This window comes from Desmodus rotundus, chromosome X (assembly GCF_022682495.2).
Source record: "Desmodus rotundus isolate HL8 chromosome X, HLdesRot8A.1, whole genome shotgun sequence".
In the NCBI taxonomy this organism is placed as follows: Eukaryota; Metazoa; Chordata; class Mammalia; order Chiroptera; family Phyllostomidae; genus Desmodus; species Desmodus rotundus.
This window is the reverse complement of record NC_071400.1, coordinates 40,476,987-40,496,856: the sequence shown is the minus strand read 5'-3', so window position 1 is coordinate 40,496,856 and position 19,870 is coordinate 40,476,987. Positions and strand designations below refer to the sequence as shown.

Below are 19,870 nucleotides of genomic sequence, written 5' to 3'. Positions count from 1 at the left end.
GTACTGTATTCCTAGTGCCAGAAGTACAGTGTCCTTTATGTAGGGCACTAAATTAATATTTGTTGACTGAATAAACAAAGAAACAAGTAGCTATTAATTCAAAGGTAACTTATGATAAAAAAAAAGTCTAGAGCTTCAGAATTTCCTGAAATGTAGGCTCTACAAATATTCAAAACATTTCAACTCAAAAAGTGAGCTGAGCTCTTTGATACTGAGAACTGATTGGCAAAATTAAATTTACTGAATTATCTCTAAAAATATGGCTAATTTGAAATATTTACAATGTGATAATTCAGTGAAACTGTCAGAATTAAATTGTACTAACATAGTATGAGAAATTATTTTTACCATCTCAAAAGTAAGATATTTAGATAGTGAGCTGTTTGTTGGTGATAATCCGGGCTCAAAAGGAACTATTTTAAGACTGGCATTAAAGCCTAGTGTTTTCAGAATCATAAAGAAATATCATCATTTACAAAAATGGCAATTTCACCTTCTGCAAATGTGCTCTGTGCCACTATAATTTATCCTTCCAGAACCAACTTTCCTTAAATACTTTTAAAAACACTTTCAAATTTAAAATAATATATTAACTCCTGATCACTCAAAACAAATTTGCTTACCTATGTCCAACCTGATAATATTTGCTACTATAGAGACTGAGTCTTACAACTAAGACACACACATAGTTGAGTAGTAAAAAAAGAACTAATGTATAAAAATCAATTCTACTATATCTATGATTCATTACATACTTTTCCAAATAAGAATTGGATGCAACTGGGTTGACAGGATATGGAGAAATTGGCAACCATTCTTTGTTAGCAGTAATGTACATTGATAGAACTTCTACTGAAAGCAATTTGACAATACCCAATAAAATTAAAAAATTTATAGCCTTTTGAAAGCAATTCCACTTGCAGCAATTTTAACCAGCAGACACACATACATATGTTCGAAATGATACATATAACTCAAGAACATTCATTAGAGAATAGTTTAATAACAAGATTAGAAACAACTTAAATGGTCAACTTATAAAATACCTACTTAACTTATGTTAGATCCACATAGTGAAATATTACAGACATAGCAAAAAGAATGAGGCAGCCCTTTACATACAGATATGAAACACAAGTCAAGATAATTGAGTCAAAAAATCAAGAGAAAGAAAAGCATGTATAGTGAATAGTGTTGAAAAAGATCATTTATATAATATAAAATATGTTCCTAAAAGAATATTCAAGAAACTGAGAGTGGTTGTTTTACCTTAATAAGTGTCCACATGGACCTCCACTTCCAGGAAGAGATAAGAAATTCTGTGGACCTACTTCCCAGAAAAAAAGCAAAGCTGGCAAAAACTATTTTTAAAAACCCAGCATTTAAAGTCTCTGGAAATTGTCCTAAGGGAATATAGCTAATATAAAAATATTTATTCAAGAAAATCTACTAAAATTCCAGTAAGAAAAGCAAGTGTTTGGTGCATGTAAGTCATGACCTATTCCTTCCTAGTAACAGGAAATGTAGGCAAATGCCTACATAAAAAATAAAGGAAGATCTCATTTCAATAGTCTAACCTACTGCCTTAAGAAACTAGAAGCAGGAGAACAATCTATAAACTAAAACCAAGAAAGAAAGAAATAATAGAGATTACAGGAAAAATAAATGAAATTCAAGAATATAAAAATAGCCCTGGCTGTTGTGGCTCAGTGGATTGAGTACTGGCCTGTGCACAAAAGGGTCGCTGGTTCAGTTCCCAGCAGGGCACAAGCCTGGGTTGCAGTGCAGGTCCCCAGTAGGGGGCACATGAGAGGCAATCACACATTGATGTTTGTCTTCCTCTCTTTCTCCCTCCCTTCCCCTCTCTAAAAATAAATTTAAAAATTTTAAAGAAAGAATATAAAAACAGAGTCTCACACTTCCTGATTTCAAAACTTAATAAAAAGTTACAGTAATTAAAACAGTGTGGTACTAGCATGAAGACAGGCATATAGACCAGTGGAATAGAATAGAGAGCTCAGAAATAAATACTCATGTATATGGTCAAATGATCATTGATAAAGGTTTCAAGACTACTCAATGGGGAAAAACAGTCTCTTTAACAAATGGTGCTGGGAAAACTGGATATCGCCAAGGAAAAGAATAAAGTTGGACCCTTACTTTACACCATATACAAAATTAACTCAAAATGGATAAAGACTTAATGTAAGACTGAAAATATAAAATTCCTAGAAGAAAACATATGAGAAGAGCTTAATGACACTGGATTTTATGGCAGCTATTTCTTGGACATAACACTAAAAGCACAAGCAACAAAAGCAAAAATAGACAAGTCTTAGGCAATGGGACTACATCAAATTTAAAACTTCTGTGTATCAAGGGAAGCAATCAATAGAATGAAAAGGCAACCTCCAGAATGGGGGGAAATATTTGTATATCATATATCTAATAAAGGACTAATATCCAGACTTTTTATATAAAGAATTCCTATAATTCAACCACAAAACCCCCCAAATAACCTGATTTTGAAAATGGGCAGTGGACTTGAATAAACATTTCTCCAAAGATATACAGATGGACAATGAGCACATGAAAAGATTCTCTACGTCATTTATTACTAGGGAAATGAGAATTAAAATCACAATGAGATACCATCTTATTCCCATTAGGATAGCTATCATCCAAAAATAAATAAACAAACAAAAAATAAAAAAGTGCTGATGAGAACTTGGAGAAACTAGAGCCCTTGTACACCGCAGGTATAAATGTAAATTCATATGGAAATGCCTATGGAAAACAATATGGTATTTCCTCAAAAAAGTAAAAATATTGGGTTGGCCAAAAATTTTGTTAAGAGATACACTGTCTCCTTGCACAAGCAAAAGAACAACAACAAATTTAAAAACAAAAAATAACCAGAACTGCCAGAAGATCGAACTGTATGGAAGTTGGACAACCAAGGAGTTAAAGAAGAATCCTCTCAGACTGGTAAGAAGGATGGAAACTGGCAGCAGGGGCAGAGAGGACTCATGGCAAGGTGGTGGCTGGTGGAGCAGGCAGTCCCACATCAGTGTGCAGATAACCCGGGACGAAAAACTAGGGAGACAGATAGACCGCACAACCCAGGGTTCCAGCCTGGGGGGAAAAAGCCTCAAAACCTCTGGCTGTAAAAACCTGTGGGGGTTGTGGAAGCAGGAGAAACTTCCAGCCTCACAGGAGAGTTCGTAGCAGAGACCCACAGGGTCCCAAAATGTACACAAACCCACCCACCCAGGAATCAGCACCAGAAAGGACCCTGCAGAAAGGACACTGACTGAGAGCTTAGCAAGCAGCATTGTTCCCTCTCTGGCTCCTCCTCCACATACAGTGCCACAATAAAGTGATGTGGTTTACCACGTCCTGTCAAATACCTAAGGCTCTATCCCTTACAATGTAACAGGCTCACTTAGACCAAAAAAATAAAAGAAAGAGACCCAAATGAAAGAACAGATCAAAATTCCAAAAATAGAACTAAACAATGAAGAGGCAACCTATCAGATGCAGAGTAAAAATCACTGGTAATCAGGATGCTCACAGAAATGGTTGAGTACGGTCACAAAATAAAAGAAAAAGTAAAGGCTATGTAAAGTGAAATAAAGGAAAATGTACAAGGAACTAACAATGAGGGGAAGGAAATCAGGAATCAAATCAATGATTTAGACCAGAAGGAAGAAAAAAACTTTCAACCAGAACAGAATGAAGAAAAAAGAATTCAAAAAAATTAGGAGAGGCTGAGGAACCTTTGGGACAACTTTAAGTGTTCCAACATCTAAATCATAGGGGTGCCAGAAGTAGAAGAGTAAAAACAAGAAATTGGACATACAGGAGAAGATGGCGGCGAGAGAGGTGGGAGCGGAGTTAACTTCCCCTTGCACCTGGGTGAAACACCTACCCACTCTACTGAGAAACAAAGCGAACAGCCAAAAGCAGCCCAGCGTTTATGAAGATAGGAGACCAAAAAGTACAGAGGACACTGAGAAAACAGAAGGTAAGGGGATTGCTTCAAGACAAAAAGGTCCCTGGGACCAACGCGGGGACCAGGGCAGCTGTAGCCCCAGGCCCGCCCACGCGGGGCCTGCCGCAGGACTCCTGGGAGAGAGCCAGGTTAACGGCTCTCTCTGCTGCCAAACAAGGCCTGAGCAACACTGTGAGAGACCTGGTTGCCTGAAGTCGCAGGGAGGGGAATAAGGACGAAGTGGAAAACACAGGGAGACCGCAGGCACTGGCCGAGGAGAGTTGAAAGTTGGGCCACGTGCGATCCTGACCCAGACAGTCCCCGGCAGAGCTGGAGAGGTGGGCTGTGTGAGAGGTCAGGACCTTCCTTGTATGGAGGGAGCCACAGAATCGAGCAGGAGGATTTTTCCCAAAAAGAAAAAGACCCTCTGGGGCACTTTGGGGAATTCCCCTGCAGCAACAGCTCCAGGTTCCTCTCCACCCCGCCACCCATCCGGGGACTGTGTGCACCTCATCTTGGAGGGTGCTGAGACTACAGGCACCACCAGGGGCAAGGTGCCCAGTAACCGGGAGTGTGCCTATCCACCGGGGAGTGCTCGAACCTCAACTCGGAGGGAGCTGAGACTACAGGCACCACCCAGGGCAGGGTGCCCAGCGAATTTGGAGTGTCTGCACCTCATCTCGGAGTGAGCTGAGACCACAGGAACCAGGGAGAGTGAGAATCAAGGAAGGCTGTGCACACACCCATAGCCCAGAGAAGGCATGCCATAATAAAAGAGTGGGTAGAAGCTGGGAACACCAGGATTCCTCCTGGAAGACGAAACCCACCAAAAAGGAATCACAAACAGATAACAACAGAAGAAGGTGAAAGAGGGAGTGGAAGTAACACTAACTCAACCCAGGACCTATCTGGAGATACAACTAAATAGTGAGAACAAACAACTGAACAAGAGCAAGAGAAAAGCCTCAAAACCTAGTACATACAGAAGAGCCATCTCCAACACAACCTGCCCACACCTGCACAACAGAAAACAAGAGGTGGGGGACAGACTGACCCTCAGATAAACAGCTGGTGGAACGACCCACCAAAGAAAGATGCAACAAGAACCAAAAAGCAAGGACATACACAGAGGCAACATAAAGCACAGCCCAAGATCAGTAAGCTCGAGAGATCAAGGTGACTGTACCACTGAATCTCACAGGTATTCTACCACAGAAGCTTGCACCATAAATTCAGGCGGTCAGAATAGAGGAACTTAGGAAGCAGAGGCTAACAGGAAGAGTCTCACAAACAATGGGGAGACAAAGAAACAATAATCAAGTGAAAGGACAGGAGGAAGTCTCCATAACAATGCTCAATGAAAAACAGACAAGTCAACTAACAGATATTGGGTTCAAAGAATTGGTTATGAGGAAGCTTAATGAGCTCACACAGAATTACCAAAAACTACAGGGAAACTACAATGAACTCATTGCAAACTATATCAACATGAAATAGGAAATAAAAACTATCAACAAAGGCCAAGAGGAAATGAAGAATACAATTTCTGAATTGAAGAACACAGTAGAAGGAATCAAAAGCAGGCTTGATGAAGCAGAGGACCGGGTCAGCAAACTGGAGGACAAGGTAGAAAAAAACACCCAGAATGAGCAAGAAAACGAAAAGAGGCTCAGAAAGAATGAAGAGAGGTTGAGGGAAATGCAGGACAACACGAAACGCAATAATATCCGTATAATAGGTATACCAGAAGGAGAAGAAGAAGAGCAAGGGATAAAAAACCTGTTTGAAAAAGTAATGATGGAAAATTTCCCTAATCTGATGAGAGAAAAAGTCACCCAAATACAGGAAACACAGAGAGTCCCAAACAAGAGGAACCCAAAGAGGCCCACTGCAAGAAACATCATCATTAAAATGGCAAAATTCCAAGACAAAGAAAGAATATTAAAGGCAGAGAGGGGAATGAATGAAGTAACATACAAGGGAGGCCCAATAAGGTTAGCAACTGACTTCTCAATGGAAACGCTCCAAGCCAGAAGAGAATGGCAAAAATATTCCAAGTAATGAGAACCAGATGACTGCAACCAAGACTACTTTATCCAGCAAGGCTATCAATCATGATAAAAGTCCAAATAAGGAGCTTCCCAGATAAAAGAAGACTCAAATAATACACCTCTTCCAAAACAGCTCTGCAAGACAAGCTAAACGGACTGCTTTAAGGAAAGGAAAGAAAAGAGAGAGAGAGGAACACAGGTATCAAAAAATGGCAATCAATAAGTAACTCTCAATATAACCTTAAATATAAATGGATTAAATGCCACAATCAAAAGACTGAATAGTTGAATGGATAAGAAAGCATGACCCACACATATGCAGCCTACAAGAGACCCACCTCAGGACAGAAGACATATACAGACTGAAAGTGAAGGGCTGGAGACAAATTTTCCAAGGAAAAGGACAGGGGAAAAAAGCAGGGGTAGCAGTACTCATATAGACCAAAATAGACTTCAAAAAAAGTGGATATAAAGAGAGACCCAGATGGACACTTCATAATACTCAGAGGAAGAATACACCAAGAAGACATAAACTTTGTAAATACATATGCACCTAACATAGGAGCACCCAAATACCTAACAAAAATCTTGGAGGACTTCAAGAAAGATATTGACAGCAACACAATTATAGTAGGGGATTTTAACACTCCAGTGGCAAAAATGGACAGATCTTCCAAACAAAATATCAACAAAGATTGTGGCATTGAACAGTGCCCCAGATGAAATGGACTTAAATGGTATATATAGAGCCTTTAATCCCAAAGAAACAAAATACACATTATTTTCAAATGCACGTGGAAAATTTTCAAGGATAGACCACATGATAGGACACAAAACAACCCCAACAAATTCAAGAAAATGGAAATCATTTCAAGCATTTTCTCTGACCACAAGAGTCTGAAACTAGGAACAAACCTCAGGGAAAAAACCCCAGAACACTCAAAACATGGAGATTGAATAGCATGCTATTAAACAATGAATGGGTCAAGAATGAGAGTAGAGAAGTTGTCAAAAAGTTTCTGGAAACAAGTGAAAATGAACTCATGACAATCCAAAACCTGTGGGACACAGGAAAGGCAGTCCTGAGAGGGAAGTTCATACCAATACAGGCCTACCTAAAAGAATAGAACCATTTAAAATAAACAACCTAATCCTACACCTACACAAACTCGAGAAACAACAACAAAGACAACCACAGCAAGGACAAGGAAGGAAATAACCAAGATCAAAGCAAAATAAATGACATAGAGAGTAAGAACACAATTCTAAAGATCAATGAATCCAGTAGCTGGTTCTTCGAAAAGATAAACAAAATCTACAAGCCTTTACGCAGGCTCATCAAGAAAAAGAGAGAGAAGACCCAAATAAACACAATCAGAAATAAAAGAGGAGAAATCAAAACCAATACCACAGAAATACAAAGGATTGTGAGAAATTACTATGAAGAAATATATGCCAAGAAATGTGAAAACCCAGATGAAATGGACAAATTTCTAGGAAAATATAACCTTCCAACACTCAACGAAGAAGAAGCAGAAGGCTTGAACAGACCAATAACAACTGATGAAATTGAAATAGTAATCAAAAAGCTTCTGACACACAAAAAACCTGGACCAGAAGGTTTCACAGGAGAATTCTCAGAGCATTAAAGGGAGAGCAAACCCCCACCTTCCACAGATTATTTCAAAAAATTCAAGAAGATGGAAGACTCCCAAACTCGTTTTACGAAGCCAACATCATCCTAATCCCAAAACCAGATAAAGACATAGCAAAGAAAGCAAACTTCAGGCAAATATCCCTGATGAATATAGATGCTAAAATCCTCAACAAAATATTGGCAGACTGCATCCAGCAACACATTTAAAAGATCATACAATATGATCAAGTGGGATTCATCCCAGGGATGCAAGGATGGTATAACATTCGCAAATCAAAAAACATAATACATCACATAAACAAAATCAAAGACAAAAACCACATTATCATATCAATAGATGCAGAAAAAGCATTCGATAACATACAGCACCCATTTCTGATAAAAACACTCAGCAAAGTGGGAATAGAGGGAGCATTCCTCAACATAATAAAGGCCATATATGAGAGACCTACAGCCAACATCATACTCAATGGACAAAAACTTAGAGCTTTCCCACTAAGATCAGGAACAAGACCAGGATGCCCTCTCTCACCACTCCTATTCAACATAGTACTGGGAGTCCTAGCCACAGCAATCAGACAAAAAAAGGAAATAAAAGCATCCAAATTGGAAAGGAGGAAATGAAACTGTCACTGTTTGCAGATGACATGATAGTGTACATGGAAAATCCTATAGAGTCCACCAAAAAACTACTCGACCTAATAAATGAATTTGGGAAAACAGCTGGATACAAAGTCAATATTCAGAAATCAAAGGCATTCCTGTATACCAACAATGAAACATCAGAAACAGAAATCAGGAAAAGAAATCCCATTTGATATAGCAACAAGAAATATAAAGTACCTAGGAATAAACCTAACCAAGGAGGTAAAAGACCTGTACTCAGAAAACTACACAACACTGAAGAAAGAAATTAAGGAAGATACAAACAAATGGAAGCATGTACCATGTTCATGGATTGGAAGAATTAACATCATCAAAATGGCCATACTACCCAAAGCAATTTAGAGATTCAATGCAATCCCTATTCAAGTACCCATGACATATTTCACATATATAGAACAACCATTTCAGAAATTCACATGGAACCATAAACGACCCCGAATAGCTGCAGCCATTTTGAGAAAGAAGAACAAAGCAGGAAGAATCACAATACCCGATATCAAACTGTATTACAAGGCCACTGTAATCAAGACAGCCGATACTGGCATAAAAACAGGCACATAGACCAATGGAATAGAATAGAGAGCCCAGAAATAAACTCAAATGTTATGGCCAATTAATATTTTACAAAGGAGGCAGGAGCATAAAATGGAGCAAAAACAGCCTCTTCAACAGATGGTGTTGGGAGATCTGGACAGCTATGTGCAAAAAAATGAAACTCGATCACCAACTTACTCCATACACAAAAATACAGTCAAAGTGGATAAAAGATGCAAATATAAGTCGTAACACCATAAAAGTCCTAGAGGAAAACATTGGCAGGAAAATCTCAGACATTCCACGCAGCAACATCCTCATAGACACGTCCCCCAGAGCAAGGGAAATAAAGGAAAGAATATACAAATGGGACCTTATGAAAATAAAAAGCTTCTGCATGGCTAAAGGAAACAGCATTAAAATAGAAAGAGAATCAACAGTATGGGAAAACGTATTTGCCAATGATACCTCAAACAAGGGCCTGATCTCCAGAATATATAAAGAACTCACAAGACTCCACTCCCGGAAGACAAACAACCCAATTAAAAAATGGGCAAAGGACTTGAACAGACACTTCTCCAAGGAAGACATACAGAGGGCCCAGAGACATATGAAAAGATGCTCAGCATCACTAGCCATCAGAGAGATGTAAATTAAAACCACAATGAGGTACCATCTCACACTGGTCAGAGTGGCCAACATAAACAAATCCACAAACAAATGTTGGAGAGGATGCGGAGAAAAGGCAACCCTAGTGCACTGTTGGTGGGAATGCAGACTGGTGAGGCCACTGTGGAAAACAGTATGGAATTTCCTCAGAAAACTAAAAATGGAACTACCCTTTGATCCGGCAATTCCCCTACTGGAATTATACCCGAAGAACCCTGAAACACCAATCCAAAAGAACCTATGCACCCTAACGTTCACAGCAGCACAATTTGCAATAGCTGAGTACTGGAAGCAATCTAAGTGCCCATCAGCAAATGAGTGGATCAAAAAACTATGGTATATTTACACAGTGGAATTCTATGCAGCAGAGAGAAAGAAGGAGCTTATACCTTTTGCAACAGCATGGATGGAACTGGAGAGCATTATGCTAAGTGAAATAAGCCAGGAGGTGAGGGACAAATACCATATGATCTCACCTTTAACTGGAACATAATCAACAGAAGAGAAAATCAAACAAAATATAAGGAGAGACATTGAAGTTAAGAACAATCTAACAATAGCCAGGGGGGAGTGGGGAGGGGACAGCGGGGGAAAGGGGATTACAGGATCTAGTATAATGGACACATGGACAAAATCAAGGGGGAAGGTAGAGATGTGGGAGGGAGGTGGGTTCGGGTGGGGTTCAGTGGAGGGATAGGGAGAAAAGGTAAGGAAATGTAATTCCGTAACAATAATTTTTTTTAAAAATCCTGAATCATCAATTCAAAATAACCTATGCATCCCAGGGTTCATAGCAGCACAATTTACAATAGCCAAGTGTGGAGACAGTCTAAGTGCCCATCAGCAAATGAGTGGATGAAAAAACTGTGGTGCATTTACACAATGGAATTCTACACAGCAGAAAGAAAAAAGGAGCTCCTACCCTTTGTGACAGCATGGATGGAACTGGAGAGCATTATGGTAAGTGAAATAAGCCAGGCAGTGAAAGACAAACACCTTATGATCTCACCTTAAGTGGTACCTAACCAACCATACAAACAAGCAAGCAAAATAGAAGCAGAGACATGGAAATGAAGAAGAAATTGATGGTGACCAGAGGGGTGGGTGGAGGATTATAATGGGAGGAAAAAGGGGAAGGGGCAAGAAGAGGAACATGAATAGAGGACTCATGGGCATGGATAATGGGAGGGGACTGACTGTGAGAGTCGGGGAGACGGGGTAGGGCTCAGCAATGGGGAAAAATGAGGGATGACTGTAACTGAACATCGACAAAGAAAAGTATACTTTGAAAAGGCACCCTAGGTTTTAGTGCCACTCAGGGTAAAATCCGTGCTCAAGCCCTGTAATTCTACCTAAGTTCTTCCAACATGGCAATCTCTAACAAGCACTCCAGGGTCCACAGCACACATCCAGGCTAACTCCTGTTTTTGTAAAGAAACTTTATTGGAACAGAACTATGTTCATTTGTTTACCCTATGGATGCTTTCATGTTACAATGGCAAGGTTGAGTATTCTTGACAGAGACCACATAGCCTGCAAAGCCTAAAATATATACAATCTGGCCCTCTATGGAAGAAGCTTGCTGTCTCCTCCTCTATCTGCACTTTACCTCAAATACCACTTTTGTCTTGGCCAGTTCATGCTCATCCTTCAAAACTCCAATTAGCCCTGGCTGGTGTGGCTCAGTGGATTGAGCGCTGGCCTGAGAACCAAAGGGTCTCTGGTTCGATTCCTAGTCGGAGCACATGCCTGAGTTGCAGGCCGGGTGAGGGGTGTGGTGAGGGGCGCACGAGAGGCAACCACACATTGATGTTTCTCTCCCTCTCTTTCTCCCTCCCTTCCCCTCACTGTAAAAATAAATAAATAAAATCTTTTAAAAAATGTCAATAATGTCAAGGTCAGAAAAGCCCTGATTTAATGGAATTGATTTTGACCCAGAATATCTAATTCAGTGTCAGAGAACAAATGAGATAGAAAGAAAAAACAAACAAACAAACAAAAACTCCAATCAGCATCGCTTCTGTAAAGCCTGAACTGGGTTAGCACCCTTGTAAACTTTTTTATCATCTTCAGTACTTTCCCTGTATTACCCATCATTCTTTATTCTAAGATGTCTGTTTAATAACTGCCCCTCCACTGGGCTGAAAGCTCTATGAGGGCAGCAACAGATCTGTCTTGTTCACCACAATGCCTGGTTCATCGCATGCGTACATTCAATATTTATTCAATGAATGTCTCTCCCATTCTGTACATTGTCTCCCATTTTGTCAGATTTCTCGGTGTCCCAGGTCATTAAGGGAATTCTAAATCCAGAATCTGCGGGCGTATTTGGAATCCCATCTTGTTGTGTCATCCACACACTAGATATGCACACTATTTGAGTTCTTCATAAGTCAATACTGAAATAACACTAAGATAATACTAAAAATGATAGGGCTGATGACAAAATCCTAAGAAGAGCCTCACCCAAACCTGCCTGCATATTGACATCAATCCATTAAATCAGTAGTTTTTACAGGAGCTACTATAAAGGACACAGGGACAAAATCAAGGGGGAGGGTAGTGGTGGGGGAGGGAGGTGGGATTGGCTGGGATGGGGTGGAGGGATGGGGAGAAAATGCAGACAATTGTAACTGAATAACAATAAAAAATAAAATAAAATAAAATATCAGAAAAAATCAGTAGTCTTTGCTTAACACTCCAGCTGTAATTGTGACATTATCTACCTGACGTTTTCCATCTTGTCTAAACGGATTTTATTAAAGCTTCCACTTCTCTGCAGCCTTTTCTTACCTGGCACCACCTTTACCCAAGCAGAAATGAACTAATAATCAGTCCCCCATCTTTCTCACAACTGTACCTTTTCTCACTTTCCATACTGTAATGTAGTAATATTTACAAGTCTGTCCCTGCTCTTGGAACGTTTGGAAGATAGAGGCTTACTTAACTTTGCATCCCGAGCTTACCACAATGCCCAAAATTTAGCTGGAACTGAAAAAGGAATGACTAACACATTTTGCAATTCGAACACACTAAAATTATGGCATTTTCTATTTCTGCCATCATAGTATTCCAATATAAAATATAAAAATCTTTTAACTATCCTTACCTTTAGCAAAAAGGAAATGGCGTAACTCAATAGAGCAGGGTGATGGACTAAATTTAAACTGGTTTTATACTTTGCTACTCCAATTTTTTTAAAGACTTCCGGGTCAAAATATGATCCTTTCTGGAAGGGTTTGGATGTCCATAGGCAACCAACCATGGCTGTCAAATAGTGATTATATTCTTGATAGGTCTTGCTGCTGAATATGAACTCTGATTTTATCTATTGGGAAAGGGAAAAAATGTCATCATCTTACTCTCCCTTCCCTTCTTATTCCCCAAAGACCACATATATCTACACTCAATTTTTAAACAATGGTGACAACGCAGGTTTATCATCCATACCTTTAGTACCAACTCATTTTTCTTTACAGCTGTCAAATTATTACGGTATCTAAAAGGGTGAACAAAGAAATAAAATGTTCAATATTAAAAGCCTTTGAAATGTAAACATAAACAGAAGGACACACTTTAAATATGCACATGTGCGCATACAGAAATATCCAGCTGCCTAGTTAAGGCTGTAAATCTTTTATGATACATTCTCAAGAAATAAAAATCATTAGAGGCTCAAATAATGAGTTGTATATTTAAGATATGCACTTGAATGTATATAAACTATACTTCAATAAAAAAGGAAAAATAAAGAAAATTCTTTTAATGTTTCATTATTAAAAGTTAATAGAGAATCAAAGCAGTCAGTCACTAATACAGAACATATTTTATTAATGTGGAAAAAGGTGCAGAAGGAAAAAAAGGAAACTTAAAATGTGATCTTTTTATCATGCCTGAGAACTATTATCTAATTCGTTTTTAAACATTTTAACTTTGGTATAGTCCTGCAAGTTATGCCAAAAGAGTCTACACTTAAGGACTAAAAGAAGTAATTTCAGTCCATAAGTTAAAGAAATAATACTTACAGTTTCATATAATTGGCAACAGATCCCTTAATCTGCCAGAAAATGTTCTTTTCACCAGAAAAGCTATGTAGCTCTAAACCAGATGTCAGCAAATGACTAATATTTAAGACATAGCAATGAGAATTAACAATGCTGAGTGCAGCAGTACCATTGCACAAAAGATCCTTAACTAAAAATTTTTTAATCTATATTCCCCACAGTGACATTAAATCACACACACACACACACACACACACAGTGAAAATAGCCTTATACTGGAAGGTCATTCCCAAAAGAAAGCCATGTTTCCTATTTCATAGTTGCTAGCAGAAAAAATGGGTAATAATTTTATTGTGTTTAATACTTTCCTGCATTACATGCAATAAAATTATTGTGTATTTACAAATTATAATTAATTGTACAGTTGAAAAATAAAGATAAAATTATAATGTACTAATTCACAAAATGGTGAAAAGGCTTTGTACCTGTGCATAATGTAACAGAGCTGGTTCAGGATACTCGAATCCACACTGAGGAGTGCAAGATAGAAGATTCCAGGAGGAAACAACACCACTAATGGAAGGTTATAATTTATATATATGTCACACACCTTTTGGAGAGAATATAACATCAGTATACAGATTATTCCCCAGAAGCTCCAAACAAGTTTACTAAAAGAATCATCAGTAGAGAATAAGCATTAATAACAACACCAAGTTGGGGTTTGCCTGATTCATCAATAGAATAGGTAGCCAAAAGCATGCTTAAAAATGTACCTCACCAAGTATCAACCTTATGATAGTGGATTATTTTTAGATCATTAAAAGTTTTTTCTTTCCTGGGGAGAGATCTTAGAGTTGGGGGAAAATAGAGCATTTCTTTAAGTTCCATAAATATTGATTTATCCTATTAGGTAGCTGTCAACCTGGAAAACAAAAGAGCATGCAGGAAACCAGGAAAACGGATTAGTGGCTACCTCCTGGGTACTAGTTCTGCCCAGGCCAAATACTATAGAATAGAAGAGTACCGGAATCATAAATACTGGGAGAAAAAAACACAGTTGAAAGGTGGGAGCAGAGAGCTGAAGAAACAAGAAGGTACTTTTGACTTTTTCCAGGGGATGGGGACATATAAAGGATGAGCAAAAAGTGATGCTAGAGACAGACTTCTAAGGCCAGCATTATTCAGGAGAATGTCTATTAAAGTGGTACCTGATATTTTCAAAAAAAAATTTGTTTTCCCACTTAGTTTTATGAAAGTCACTTATATTCAGGTGAGAATATAATCATTAACTTTAAAATGTGTAGCTTATTTTAATTATGTTAATAAGGTCATAGCCCAATTTAAGGATTGTAAATAAAATTTGAAATAACAGACAAATGAAGCAGAAAGCCGTCACAAAAATCTAAACAGGGTACATGGGATATACACCACCTTCTCATAGAAATCCAAAACAAAGTGCAGCAAGAAAGTACTGTTGCTTTCCAAGCGCAACGCATTGGTGGACAGCCACCCCACATAGTGAATTAGTTCAAACACAGACTTCATGGATCCACAGAAAGTTGTCTCTCTGCAATAAGAAATCATGACAATCAGAGCCGTATTAGCAAAACTCCTAACAATTTCCAAGGCGAAGCTGAATAATATATAACAAAAAGCTGTTAGGTATTTCAGAAAATAATCGGTGTTTCAATATATAATTCACTTCTTTTAAACCAGTGATTAATCACAAAACTACACAGCCTTCTAGGGAACCATTAAGATTAATCCATAGAGCATCCTCAGCAATCAATCTAGTAAATACCAGAGAGATAAAGGATTAAGCTCCAGAGAGACTTTACATAATATTAGATAACAACCAAAATAGTTAATATGTATTGTCCAGCAACTATAGCTGTCAGCAAATGAGTTACAAAGTACACAAATCAAAACTCAGTTTTGCCTGAATTCCTGACCTGAAATTCTGTTAAAAATATTTTCATTTTAATTTAACTGGAATCCAATTCATTCCTAAAACTGAATTAATAAATTTTTTGGCATTTGTCATTGTTTTAGTAAAAGCCATTTTTGCATATTTTATAGTCTTTCCAAATCATTGAACTGTCTCTTTACATCATGGGTGTAACTGCTCAATTCATCCATCTAACCATCTCTGTCCTTCAATCCACTGGTGAGTGGGTTAGGAAAAAACCTAGAAATGTGATTTCATAGCTTTACACCCTGATCTAGGTATCTAACAATGGTTATGCAGAAAGAAAAAGGAATAGTATATTATCTTAGAGCTTGAAAGATGATAATGACTTTACCACCACTATGATCCTCAGTGCCAGAGAGAGCACAGAAAGGCTAGGAGATCTTTCAAATAAGCAGGCATCCATATAGTCAAGCAGGCATTTGCAAAACTGTATCTTAACTATGAATTCTGGCAGCAGTTGGTGAATGCACATGAAATAATTTGAACAATGAAGATTGCTTAGAGAAGCATCCTTTGAAGTGTGTCTCCACAGGACACCGCTGGCATTTCAGATGAAACAATTTGATGTTCGGGACTGCCTCCTACTCCCCACCCACTGCGGCATGTTTAATATCTCTTGCTCCTACCTACTAATAATGGGAGCACTCTCATCCCAGTCACTGTGTCAACCAAAAATGTGTCCCCCCAGCCAGAACCACTGCTGAGAATGGTTTTCTACCTTTTGTTCCTTGTGATTTAAAACTATAATTTACTCCCTCTTTGACAGTCATGTCATATGGTCATATGATGGAGATATTTCATTATACCCATTTCCCAAAACAGAAAGAATTACTGAGAATTATAAGAGCTATATTATATAATGAGAAGTAGTATTATAACAAGCAAAGTTACTTACATTTATGACCATTTATTTGTTTTAAGAATTTTGGAAAGCAGAGCTCTTTTTTAAACGCCCTCCCAAAATGTATGACACTAATTAAAAAAGTATCCCAGGCCCTGGCTGGTGTGGCTCAGTGGATTGAGCACCAGCCTGCGAACCAAAGGGTCGCTGGTTTGATTCCCAGTCAGGGAACATGCCTGGGTTGCAGGCCAGGTCCCCAGTAGGGAACGTGCAAGAGGCAACCACACATTCATGATTCTGCTTTAAAAAAAGGATGGTAGGATTTTTGAAAAGAAAATACAGAAACTGTAAAGCACTTTTATCAGGGTGCCTAAGACTTACCTTGCAAGTTGGCCAAAGGTTATAGAATCAAGGTATTTAAAAAGGTTAAGGATTTAAATGAAATTTCTTTATGATAGTGGTTCTCAAACTTCAGCTTGCACCAAAATTATGGAAACATTTATTAACACACAGATTACTGGGCCCTCTCACCAGAGTTTTACTTCAGTAGGTCTAGAGTAGCGCCTGAGAATTTGACTTTCTAACAAGTTCCCAAGTGACAATGATGTGCTGGTCCACAGACCACACTTTGAGAAGCACAGCTTTACAAGACGCTTTCACTACCCACAAAGCTCCATTTCCTTCTAAAAGGGATACATGATATACGGAAGTATTGCAGTAATGAATATGAAGAATTAAAAACAATTTCCCAAGCTACTCCCAAGAAGCTTCTATTCTCCATTCTCATATCAATAGGTCTGGGATATTCTTTTGACCAAGCTAACCACTAGCTATTCACAATAGAAGCTATGGACCCTTATTCAATAGAGAATGTGACTGATAATACAGGGAATTTAACACTGATTAGATGTTTGAAGATAATTAAGAACTATTAATTTCTTAGGTGTTATACTGGTATCATTTTTCAACAGTTGAAATAATGTCTGGGTTTTGCTTTAAAAATCTAACATGGAGGAGGAGGTAAGTGAGAGGTGTTACAGATAAAAAAAAAAAGTTAACCATGTGTTGATAACTGTTACAGCTGGATGATGGGCACATAGGAGTAGTATCATACTATTTCCTTTAATACAAAGTTTTTAAAACAATAATGTGGCTGATAACAGAATATAGGAGAAGCCAAAGATTTTAGGTGGAGTAAAAACAACCTAATTAGGCAATTCCTTGAAGTTCAGTCTTTTACTTTCACTTTGAGGGTAAAGCGCACAGTGTTAACAATAATCAGCATAATGAAACATTCCATACTTTTTTTATTCCAAAGTGAAAATAAATTAATGTGTATCACAAAAATACATCAGAGAAACATAAAAAAACAAAACTGTACAGAAAAACTACAGATTTTCCTAGCCAGCATCAAAACTGACTTTACATTTATAAGAATACATTTTATAAAGTGAGCTAAACTGAACGGAAGCCAAAGTTAAAAGTTCTAACATCAGCTCTCCACTATTTTTCTACATTAATTCTTATTTAGGGTTTGCTTTCTGATTTATTATACTTCTTCTCAGGATTGTGAGGAGGAAGAATGAAAAGTAACAAAAAAATCTTTCAGAAGAACAGGACTAAGGATTTACATAAAACCATTAAGTCTCATGCTACACTATTAAACTCTATATGCAAACATTTGTATACAGACCATCTCTTGCGGAGGTTGGTAAGATAACTCACAGAGAACTGTCCGTCACAGTTTTCATGTCGATGTCCATAGAAAGCCACAACAGCCAATTCTGCAGTAGCTCTTTAAGGTTCTCAAGAACACTACACTGAGGGGGCAACACACAAAAAAATCATTTGTAAAACCATTCAGACATACCGTATACCACAGTGTTGAGAATTAACCATCTAAAACAGATACTTAGAAGTGGAAGGGACACGGAGATGACTGCATCCAATTCAGAACTCAATACTGCTGCTCCAACCTGAGCAGCTTCCGGGAGACAGATGAATACGAATATAGTACGTTTGTTTTGCTATTTGCTCTACTGGACTGTCCCTAGCTTATCAGCCAAGGAACAGACTGTTGTTTTTCTAAATTACATTCATTTATAACATATATTACATCATCAAATAAAACATCACCCCCACTCCTTACTGTCTCTCCTCAGAGATCCTTTGAAGTTGCTACAGGTAAGAGTTTCCCACTCTTCTCATATTGTACCTACAACTACAGTTTACTCCTTTGTTCATGGTGATAAAATTGATCTCATCTTCTGTGATGGTGGAAAGCAAACAATTCTAGTCTTTCTTTTCTCAGGCTTTGCCTTGATTTTCCAAGACCTCATTGACATACATAAATAGCATTGACAGAAGTGTGCTTAGGGTGTTCATGAGGATAAATCCTAGTATTTATAAATTTGAAAGCAATCCAAACAACCTCAAAAACTAATACAGGAAAGCTTTCTTAAACATCCTTAATAAATAATTGCCTAGATACTACCTGAGCATCTCCCATAATAGGGTGCTCACTGCCACTTCATAGAAACAGTTCAATTAATTTTTTTTAGAAGGTGAATGAAAAAGGGGATATGTATTGAGTTGGCCAAAAAGTCCCTTTTGTTTTTTCAGGAAAATAAAAGACACATTTTTCATTTTGACCAGTAACTTTACTGATTTGGATATTCTGAGTATGTCAGCTGTCTCCCACTATTGGCTTCTAGTGGGTAGAAGCCAGGGGTGCTGCTAAACATCCTCCAATGCATAACACAGCCCCACAACAAAGAATTATTTGGCCAAAATGTCAATAGTATCAAGAACTTCACAAACCACTTTAGACACATTCAATCAGTCACAGTGACTCCCCCATACAACACACAAATCTTTCTTGGTGTTTCACTTGTGTTTTGCCTTTCTTAAAATAATAAAGCATAATATACCGAAAATGTTGCATATTTTCTTCCATCTTCAATATTAAAATGGCTGCACAAAAATTCACCAATTTTGGTAAGTTTTTTTTTTAATTTTTAATTTTTTAAATTTTTATTGTTATTCAATTAGTTGTATGTCTTTTCTCCCCATCCCTCCACCCCACCCCAGCCGAACCCACCTCCCTCCCCCACTTCCACCCTCCCCCTTGATTTTGTCCTGTGTCCTTTATAGTAGTTCCTGTAATTCCCCTCTCCTCACTGTCCCCTCCCCACTCCCCCCTGGCTATTGTTACATTGTTCTTAACTTCAATGTCTCTGGTTATATTTTGTTTGCTTTTTTTCTTCTGTTGATTATGTTCCAGTTATGAATTTGGCAAAACAGCTGGATACAAAGTCAATACTCAGAAATCAAAGGCATTCCTGCATTCCAACAACGAAACAGCAGAAACAGAAATCGGTTTTTGTTAAATGCATGCTGATATGACAGCCGTCGCAATACAATCTAACAAAATTGTTTCGAATGAAGTTACAGACAACTAAGCACGAGTAGAGCCATGG

The 19,870-nt window shown here is 38.1% G+C and overlaps 1 protein-coding gene across 2 annotated transcripts in view; it reads right to left on the bottom strand.

Annotated features, from left to right (window-relative positions):
- The window catches only part of CENPI (centromere protein I), a 74,748-nt gene that overhangs the window by 13,514 nt on the left and 41,364 nt on the right, over positions 1–19,870 (bottom strand). For both annotated transcript variants that reach the window (XM_053917587.1, XM_024578749.3), the window contains exons 15-19: positions 18,117–18,211; positions 15,010–15,145; positions 14,061–14,185; positions 13,022–13,070; positions 12,681–12,899 (exon numbers count right to left, since the gene is read on the bottom strand). In XM_053917587.1, the coding sequence (XP_053773562.1) occupies positions 12,681–12,899; positions 13,022–13,070; positions 14,061–14,185; positions 15,010–15,145; positions 18,117–18,211 (624 nt within the window). The remainder of the gene's footprint in view (positions 1–12,680; positions 12,900–13,021; positions 13,071–14,060; positions 14,186–15,009; positions 15,146–18,116; positions 18,212–19,870) is intronic.